At 35.3% G+C, this 10,565-nt stretch overlaps 1 protein-coding gene across 2 annotated transcripts; it reads right to left on the bottom strand.

The window, feature by feature from the left end:
* Positions 1-649: 649 nt before the first annotated feature.
* Positions 650-6,264, bottom strand: LOC114403860. 2 transcript variants are annotated; one of them, XM_028367062.1, is made up of 3 exons: positions 6,094-6,264; positions 4,792-4,875; positions 650-2,945 (listed from the first exon to the last, which is right to left on the bottom strand). In XM_028367062.1, the coding sequence occupies exon 3, from the start codon at positions 2,921-2,923 to the stop codon at positions 974-976; it is 1,950 nt and encodes a 649-aa protein (XP_028222863.1). In that variant the 5' UTR covers positions 2,924-2,945; positions 4,792-4,875; positions 6,094-6,264; the 3' UTR covers positions 650-973. The 2 variants fall into 2 exon arrangements, with proteins under 2 accessions (XP_028222863.1, XP_028222861.1); XM_028367060.1 differs by lacking the exon at positions 4,792-4,875.
* Positions 6,265-10,565: the final 4,301 nt, after the last annotated feature.

The following is a 10,565-nucleotide window of genomic DNA, read 5'->3' as shown; positions in this document are numbered from 1 at the left end:
TTGAAAGTGTTTTTCTTTCCTAACTAATGATATCAGATGAAAGTCTATTATGGGAACAAGAATGTCAAGTGTTTTTTATATTATATTGACTAGGTAATTTCGTAGATATAGTTGTATGATTAATAGTGGACTGGTTAGATAAAGTTTCTTCCTATAATAACAACTTCATGATTAAAACTCATAAGTTGCAGATAAAGTTCACACTATTACAATTCATTTCCAACACAACACCCTATAGTTGAGGTGAATAGGAAAGATTTGACTCCATTCATGTTTAAAACAACTCACGAAAAAGGATGTCCATCTTAGCTCTTGAAGTAATAGTAAACCGATAGCTATTAGCTACCCTAACTCGAAAAAGTATAACCAGTGGCATCCAATTGAAATAAAACTCTTCAATTGCACTGAAGTTGAATGCAGCAGCAGGATTGAATGTGACTAATCTCAATTGGCTTCTTAAATTGGATACCTAGTCCATATTTTTTGGTTTAAATTTATTAAAAATCACCAAGTTGTACAAAGAAATATCACTCCTTATTTGATGAACTTCCACTAATTTTAATCGGTAGTAGTATTTAAAAAAAAAAAAGTATATTGCTGGTACTCCTTTATTAAATGCATCACGTGACTTGATCAACATTCAAACACATGTAATAAAAATATAGTCCCTGTACTTACCAAAATGTAACACTGCCACAAAACTGTCACGAGAACTGAGCAGAACCGTAGAATATTTGAAGTGCTATCAAACATTCCACCGCTCTACCCAGTTAGTTTATATAGTGTGTACTTAGTGTATGGAAGTGAATTGTGCATATGACAGCAAGTTACGGGGTAGTTTACTGTGCATGCATGTGAAATTCCACAGAAAGCTTACCACCAACATCATATCAACTATAGCATCATAAGAACAAACATCAAATCCACACATTTTTTGGTCTTTTTTTTATTCATTTGATTTCTCCCCTCAACTCTACAGAGAAGGAGAAGAAACAAACTGTCTTGGTAAACTAAAAAGGTCTTTTCCTTCAAATGGAGAACTCCAATCCCGAGATCCTGATGGTTCAGCAGAAGATACTCCACCTTCTTGCAATCCAGGCAAGGGAACCATGCTACCATTAGAGGGTAATGATCTAATTGCTTGCTGAGCAACCGTGCCAGAAGCATTTGAGCCATATAGAGTACTACTACTCTTTGTAAAAGGAGAAAGCCCAAACAATAATGCATTAGACCTGGGTGGAGATAAACCTCTATCCAAGGACCAGTCTATGTTGGTATAATCAAATTGCATTGTTCCACCAGTGCTCCAGTCTACCGGAGAAGTTGCCCCTGATGTAGCTGCTGATCCTAGCCCGGAAAAGAGTCCAAGAGAAGAAGCAGCGGCAAGCGTTGGAGATGCAGATGTTCTATTCCATAAGTTATTCCCTTGATTGGTTGCTTGGAGATCTACTGAACTGCTGTTGCCAGCCACAAACTGCTGAGGAGGTTGACATTGAAGTTGGTGGTACAGTTGATTAGAACTGAAATAGTTTGAACTGAGGCTTCTAGTGCTAGGAGGATGAGACATAAAGCCATTGGACCTCATGACTTCAACACTATTAGTTGGATACCAACTGGCAGCTACTCCGGGAGGAGATGAACTCATGCTGGCAGCTGGAATCTGCTTTGCATTTACAGTTTGAGGTCGCTGCATCACAATTACTGGCTCCCTAGTTGCTCCAGGTTGAAGGTTCTTGTAATCACCTCCCACAGCCATATAAGAAGCTTCTGTTTTAGCAGGTGTGGATGACACTTGCAACGGTGAAGCCAATGAAAAAGAAACTGAAGGATTAGATCCTGCACCTGGCCACCTCTTGTCAGCTGGTACAGCAGCTTGTTGGGGCTTTGCCCATTCAGACTTGGGTAAGATTCTCTTGAGAGGCTGCACAAGTCTGTTGCTGGATTCTGTAGATCCTCCTAGCATAACTGCTTGCTTTGCATAGTTAAAATCCTTTTCATCTTTTTTGGGTTGATTTGGAGAAAGTATGGGTTTTGTCTGTGTCCTAGCATTCTGATTCACAGCTTCTGACTGCTTATTGGTGAGGGAAGGAAGATCACCAATTTCCTCTGGCTTTGGTGGACCAGATGGTCGATCCAGCTTCAACTCTCTCAAAGACTCTGCAGCCTTATCAAGATCACCCTCACAAGCAACAACTGCTCTTTCAACCTCCTGTTTTGAGCAATTGTACCTGATTTCTAGGTCTGCAATTCGAGCAAGTTCTTCTGATATATCGATTTTCAAATTACCCCCACCTATATTTGTTTCTTTATGATTATCTGCTTCTTCACCACCTTCAAACAGCCATGCTACTGATTCCTCCACCCTTCCTTCATTCAGTATCAATGCTACTGTTGCACGCTCATGAGAAAACCCCATTGCCACAAGCTGTTGAGCAAGTGCCTCAAGTTTCCTTGACATAATATATCCAGTGCAACGATCATGCAACTCTTGTGCCCGCCTTTCCTTCTGTCGTTGGTGCTTCTTTTCATTCTTCTGGCGGATTTTCTCACGTTTATCATTATCAGCTCCTGGTACTGCTTCCAGTCGAGCAGGAGGATTAGAAGCAGCTTTGTCTTTATGGTCCTCTGACTCACCAGACCAACTACCATTGTTAGAAACAGAATCATACTCCACACCAGCTACCACTGAGCCTGCAGGATGTTCATCTGTCTCATCTATGTTCCGAAAACGACCATTAGAATTTACTTGAGAAGTAGATGTTGGTGACGTCTCCAAAGTATGAAATGTTCCCAATAAAGGGTTGTATGCACTAGCTGGTACACCAGCCACAGCATTACCAGATCCTGAAGACTTGGCAGAAGACTTTTGAGCTTCCTTGACGGCCTTTTTGTCTTTGGACTTAGATTTGGAAGCAGGAGACATCTCTTCAGTAGCAAATATGCCCCTGCAACATAAAAGAAACATTCAGATTAATTTTTTTTCTATTGAACTACCAAATTAATAGAGTTAATATAAAAAAAAATAAAAAAACCAAAGCACATTTATCACATAACATTCTGTTAATTTCATCATCATGGGTGTGGATCTGTTAGCAAACAATCAAGTGCTCAACGATTATTGGAGGACAACATAACAAACTACAGAGGGAAAAGGACAAGGGAGGGGGCATAAACTGAAGATTTCTTACCCTCTTGCAATTGCATTTGTAACTTTCTCCTCTATCTCAATAAATTCTTTGTTAAAAAAGAAAGAAATTTCTAGCAAGGAGCGAGAGAAATAAATCAGGTTTATGAATTTCACATCCAATCCAATATTTTTCCAGCACTATAATTGATTAAAGAGAATTTAATAACACGGGACCTTTCTTCTAAAGTGACTACTAATTTCATTTATGTGCATGGTGATCTCTGGAAATTTTAATAAGAAGGATTCATGCAATACATAATCTATTTGACAAAAAACAATAAGTCCTCTACAGAAGCACAGGGCAGAGCATGAAAATTGAGTTGTTGCCACTTAAAAGACAACAATACAGAAAAAGTAGTTAGTTTGTTTTATCTGTGCATTGAAAGAATGGAATCTAATAGTGCTTAGTGCACAAATCACAGTGCAATTTAAGTTTTCATACAGATGCAACTACAATGCTTCAATCAGGTACATTTACAACTGCATCAAAAATTTAAAAACTAATAATATTATGAACCAATACAACAGAAGTAGATAATTTGATTAATCAAGTATTGAAAGGATGGAAACAGATAGTTAGGAATAAAATAATCAGATAAAAACTTACTGGATCAGTTCATATAGAGAAATAAAAGGATATCAATAATTCAGAATGGATTGAGATTCAACTGAACAAAAAAAAATACAGTAACAAAGGACATTTGAGAGGCCATGATTTATCATATCCATTCCTTAGTGACAACTTCCTTCCCTTGTTTAATATTTCTCTATTTCTCCAAAAGCTTACAACAGAATTTCCCTCCAATTTCCCCTATGGCCGGCCAGGCTGGCAATAGGTTATTCCCAGTCATGCCAATTCCCTTGCCCACTTAAGATCAAGATTCCCTACATTTCTTCCTTGTGCACACCCTCACTATAGGAGATTTCCAAACATAATGCAATATAACTTCTCACACAGATAAAATTACAGGACTTCAATCAGGTACAGGTACAATTATATTGAAATTTAAAAACAGAACATAAAGAATCCATAACAAAGATCCACTCAAACATTTGCCCCCTTATTATTTTCATACCAAAATGCAATGAATCAAGTTTCCTACACCCTCTGCCACCTGAAGAACCATCAACAAATATTTTTCTTCAACTAAGGATTATAAGGTCATATTTAGGGTAGAGGGTGAGGCAAAAGGAGAACAAGTCTTTTAAGTAAACAGCTAAATGTCGTCACTTAAAACAATGGTCATCTTAAACCCCTAAGACACCATGACCAAAACAGTCAAACCCCTAAATCCAGTTTGAATTTTACCACTATGAAACCAAATAATATGTTGTAGGAGATTATTTGATTTAATTGTATTCTAATAAAGTGAACAATAAAAATCAAGATGATCCAAGGTTACTGGACAATTAGGCAACAAATAAAGCTTTAAGAATGCCAACACAGAACTTAATACAAAAATCATCAAGAGATGAAAGCATACATCTTAAAGAGATCAAGCCATACTACTGTACTATTTCAAAGCACACAACCACAGTACATTTTATAATCAATCTTTCTAGATAACAATATTAATCTCAAGCAGAAATTTAAGGCTCATCACCTGATAACTTTTAACTGTTTGCAGATACCCAACAGAACCTTTCCCAATCAAAAGATTTCCAACCACCATAAAAGGCGTACAATACTGACCTCCAAACAAAGGTACAATTATAACATGTCAAGTCCAATATATAACAGCATTCATTGCAGCTAAGCGTTAGAAGAAGAATCTATGGCAACCCCCCACCCACACACACTAAAGGTTTATGATCAACATGCCAGAAAACTCGGCCCCGTTTCAGCCAGTCCTATCGTCATCCAACATTATTAATCTATTAACTAATCTCCCCATTCTTCTGTAAATAACCTTATGATAGAAACAAGGGAACTAAACAATCAGAATAGGACTATATGACTTTAGTGGACTTCCACACTGCATATTGATCTTTTGAAGGAACATTAAGCTCAACAAAAACAAAAATCAGAATTATCATTGTTTGATCAATATTCTTTTCAAGCATACCCCCCATGCGAATGTGAATAGCCTAAAGTTAAAAATCAAATACATACTCACCTTCCATTTTTATTATTTATTATTATTGTTTACCTTCCAATCCTTTTTACTGAGAGGATAAAACATGGCATTAGGTGCAAAAAATCACTACACACTCCTAGCCGTAAAGTACATCCAGAAATATTCAAGGAAGAAAACAAAAATCCAACTTATGCAAAGATCATAACAGTCATGTGCAACCTTTCAACTACCTTTGAATGACTTGCAATTAATCAAAACAGTAGTGACAATATTATTATACTAATTATTATATTATTATACTAATAAAAGTACAGACAACTACAATTAGAACAAGCACAACTGCATAGTCATGAAAAATATTATAAAAAAAAGTTTTTTGAGATTATCACTGCAACATATCCAGTGCTACTAATCAGTGAAATTAATTGTTCTTCGGTCTTCTAAGCAGGTTGCCAACGTGCGCCCAATACAAAACAATCAACAAAATCTACAACAACCCAAAAGCCACCGCAAATCCTCCTCAAGGATCCATCAACGAACAAACCCAATCCAAATCCAAACACGTCCACGAAATTCCGATTACGAAAATCCGAAGAACCACCGAATGCGGAATGCAAATCGCGAATTGCGAAAACAAAGGAAAAATAAAACCTAAACAGCTGAAACCACATAATAGAGTTTTGATTCGCAGAATTTCATAGTTATGGTTCATATTAAAAGCAAAAAAAACACTTAGAGAGAATTGAGAAACAGAGGAGGAGGAGGAAGAAGAAGAAGAAGAAGAAGAAGAAGAAGAAGAAAAAGAAGAAGAAGAGAAGGAGAAAGAACCTGTGGATCGAGCAGTTGAATGGTGATAACCGTTGGGAACTTAGAGCGGAGAGAGAGATAGGTTTTTCGAGGTTGAAAAATGAAATTGAGGGAATTAGGGTTTTGATTCGAAGAAACAGAAGAGATCCGAAAATTTGCGAAAAGCGAAACGAAAAAATGTCCAAATCTTAAAAACGAAACATTTATAGTGACGTCTCAGTTGTTGCTTTCCTTTCTTAATTTTCTTTTTCTTTTTACATATAAAAATATTATGAATCCTTTGGTTTGTTAAAAATCTAATCTACTGTTATAAAAGAGAACTCCAGGAAAATTACTAGTATGACCCTTCTTAAAAAATTGGCACCTGTCCCTTTTGTTAGGTTTATTGTTATTTTGATGTGTTTTTGGTTTGTCCTCAGCTTCTACACATAAGTGGTTTACGTGTTGTTCTTTTTTTATCTGCAAGTGGTTTACGTGTTAAGCAAGTGGTTTACGTGTTAATTGTTTTGATTAGCAAGGAATTTTTGTGCCATGTGTCTGATGAGCTTCCACTCTTTGATTGGGCACGTGGTTTGGGGGTTTTGTGCAATCCCGTTGGTTGTTGTTGTTGTGTCATTTTGGTTTGTTTCTTTTTCAAGTTTGAAAGCAAAATTGGATTTGAAGGTGTGAGGCTCGGCCTTGGTTGTTTCTTTACTAACTTTTATGTGCATGGCTGTGATTTTCGTTTTAGTTTTGTAGTTTGGTTTTGTTCTGTTGTTGGGGTTGTTCTGTTTTTTTGTTGTGACATTTTCGTTTGTTTCTTTTTTAAGTTTGAAAGCAAAACTGGATTTGAAGGTGTGAGACTCTGTGTTGGTCGTTTCTTTTCGAACTTTTATCTGCATGTCTGTGATTTTCGTTTTTGTTTTCCAGTTTGGTTTTGTTCTGTTGTTGGGGTTGTTCTGTTTTTTTGTTTAATGTCTTTGTGTTCGGTTTGGTTTCAGTTTGTATCTGTGTTAGTCTTTTTCGTTGTTTTTTTTCTTTGGTGCTTTGTTTACTAACTTTTATATTGTGCATGGCCGTGATTTTACAGTTTTTCTTTGGTTGACAAGTTTCTTTTGTGGTTTGCTTTTCCTCTATTTGGCTTTTGCTGAGTTTGTTATGATTTTGTTGTCCTTTTGTTTTCTTCTTCGGGTGGAACAAAAAATTTGGGATGAAGTACCAATGGCCCACAAATTTTGTTTTCAAGCACTTGATCAAAGTTTAAGAGACATTATCACAAATAAATCAAGTTCAAATCAAATATTTGGAGGCAAAATTATAGTATTCGGTGGAAATTTTCGCCAAATACTACCAGTCATCTCAAGAGGAACCCGCTCAGACATTGTAAATGCAGCAATCAATTCATCCTATCTATGAGATTCGTGTGAAATATTGACCTTGACAAAAAAACATGCACTTACACAGCAATCTAGAATCAGTTGATTAACAAGAAACTGCCACATTTGCTAAATGGATTCTAGACATTGGAGATGGAATTATAGGTGATGAAAATGATGATTATGCTACAATTCAAGTTCCTGCTCATCTACTCATTACTCAATATGATGATTCAATCAGTGGTATAGTCAAATCAACATTCCCAGACTTAGATCAACACCACAATAATCCTGAATTCTTTAAATCCAAGGCAATACTAGTTTCAACAAATGAAACAATAGAACAAATCAATCATTACGTACTGTCCTTCATTCCAGATAATTATCTCATTACTTATTTAATTGACACTTGCTCAGTGAAAAATATAATCACTGAAATTGCAATTTTCCAAATCATAGGTGATCACATGGAATATCTAAGCTCTGATTCCGTTGATAAATCAGAAACCAATGAAGATTCGTATTTCCAATCAATTACTACTAAATTCCTTAATTCATTGAACACATCCGGTTTGCCAACTCATTCTATCAAACTTAAAATTGGAAGTCCTATAATGCTGTTAAGGAACCTTGACCAAAATCAAGGTCTATGTAATGGTATTAGATTAGTGGTAACAAAGATGACAAAACATGTAATTGCAGCTGAAATTATCTCTCGTAAAAACATTGACCTCGCCGTTTATATTCCAAGAATGTCAATGTCGCTTTCACAATCACCCTGGCCGTTTAAACTATTGAAAAGACAATTTCCGATTATGCTATCTTATGCAATGACAATTAACAAGTCACAGGGACTATTGCTATCCATGGTTGGACTTTATTTGCCAAAACCTGTATTCACTCATGGCCAATTATATGTTGCATTGTTAAGGGTCAACTCAACAAAAGGATTAAAAATCCTGATTCATGATGATGAGCAGAAAAGCATGAATTCCACTACCAATGTAGTATTCAAAGAAGTGTTCAGAAACATTAAAAGATAAATTTCAGTTGTTTAATATCAGGTTCAATTCTATTGTCTTGCTTTTTCAAACAGTTTTATTCTTTAATAATCAATTCTTCCACATTGCATTATGACTGCATTATATAATTTAACTTATTACAATCTTCAATACAATTTGATTGATATTAAATATTGAGAATTGACTATCAGTTTCAATTCTTTTGTCATGCTTTCTGAAACAGTGCTACTCTTTTGTGATCACTTCTTGCAGGGAATATCTAAGCTCTGATTCCGTTGATAAATCAGAAACCAATGAAGATTCGTATTTCCAATCAATTACTACTAAATTCCTTAATTCATTGAACACATCCGGTTTGCCAACTCATTCTATCAAACTTAAAATTGGAAGTCCTATAATGCTGTTAAGGAACCTCGACCAAAATCAAGGTCTATGTAATGGTATTAGATTAGTGGTAACAAAGATGACAAAACATGTAATTGCAGCTGAAATTATCTCTCGTAAAAACATTGACCTCGCCGTTTATATTCCAAGAATGTCAATGTCGCTTTCACAATCACCCTGGCCGTTTAAACTATTGAAAAGACAATTTCCGATTATGCTATCTTATGCAATGACAATTAACAAGTCACAGGGACTATTGCTATCCATGGTTGGACTTTATTTGCCAAAACCTGTATTCACTCATGGCCAATTATATGTTGCATTGTTAAGGGTCAACTCAACAAAAGGATTAAAAATCCTGATTCATGATGATGAGCAGAAAAGCATGAATTCCACTACCAATGTAGTATTCAAAGAAGTGTTCAGAAACATTAAAAGATAAATTTCAGTTGTTTAATATCAGGTTCAATTCTATTGTCTTGCTTTTTCAAACAGTTTTATTCTTTAATAATCAATTCTTCCACATTGCATTATGACTGCATTATATAATTTAACTTATTACAATCTTCAATACAATTTGATTGATATTAAATATTGAGAATTGACTATCAGTTTCAATTCTTTTGTCATGCTTTCTGAAACAGTGCTACTCTTTTGTGATCACTTCTTGCAGGGAATATCTAAGCTCTGATTCCGTTGATAAATCAGAAACCAATGAAGATTCGTATTTCCAATCAATTACTACTAAATTCCTTAATTCATTGAACACATCCGGTTTGCCAACTCATTCTATCAAACTTAAAATTGGAAGTCCTATAATGCTGTTAAGGAACCTCGACCAAAATCAAGGTCTATGTAATGGTATTAGATTAGTGGTAACAAAGATGACAAAACATGTAATTGCAGCTGAAATTATCTCTGGTAAAAACATTGACCTCGCCGTTTATATTCCAAGAATGTCAATGTCGCCTTCACAATCACCCTGGCCGTTTAAACTATTGAAAAGACAATTTCCGATTATGCTATCTTATGCAATGGCAATTAACAAGTCACAGGGACTATTGCTATCCATGGTTGGACTTTATTTGCCAAAACCTGTATTCACTCATGGCCAATTATATGTTGCATTGTTAAGGGTCAACTCAACAAAAGGATTAAAAATCCTGATTCATGATGATGAGCAGAAAAGCATGAATTCCACTACCAATGTAGTATTCAAAGAAGTGTTCAGAAACATTAAAAGATAAATTTCAGTTGTTTAATATCAGGTTCAATTCTATTGTCTTGCTTTTTCAAACAGTTTTATTCTTTAATAATCAATTCTTCCACATTGCATTATGACTGCATTATATAATTTAACTTATTACAATCTTCAATACAATTTGATTGATATTAAATATTGAGAATTGACTATCAGTTTCAATTCTTTTGTCATGCTTTCTGAAACAGTGCTACTCTTTTGTGATCACTTCTTGCAGGGAATATCTAAGCTCTGATTCCGTTGATAAATCAGAAACCAATGAAGATTCGTATTTCCAATCAATTACTACTAAATTCCTTAATTCATTGAACACATCCGGTTTGCCAACTCATTCTATCAAACTTAAAATTGGAAGTCCTATAATGCTGTTAAGGAACCTCGACCAAAATCAAGGTCTATGTAATGGTATTAGATTAGTGGTAACAAAGATGACAAAACATGTAATTGCAGCTGAAATTATCTCTGGTAAAA

The sequence above is a fragment of the Glycine soja genome, chromosome 20 (genome assembly GCF_004193775.1).
Source record: "Glycine soja cultivar W05 chromosome 20, ASM419377v2, whole genome shotgun sequence".
Taxonomy (NCBI): Eukaryota; Viridiplantae; Streptophyta; class Magnoliopsida; order Fabales; family Fabaceae; genus Glycine; species Glycine soja.
The sequence above is the reverse complement of the archived record's forward strand: the minus strand, read 5'-3'. Positions and strand labels throughout refer to the sequence as shown.

Bases quoted from the DNA above. Each gene is read 5' to 3' on its own strand.
- LOC114403860 (XM_028367062.1), bottom strand. From the start codon at position 2,923: ATGTCTCCTGCTTCCAAATCTAAGTCCAAAGACAAAAAGGCCGTCAAG.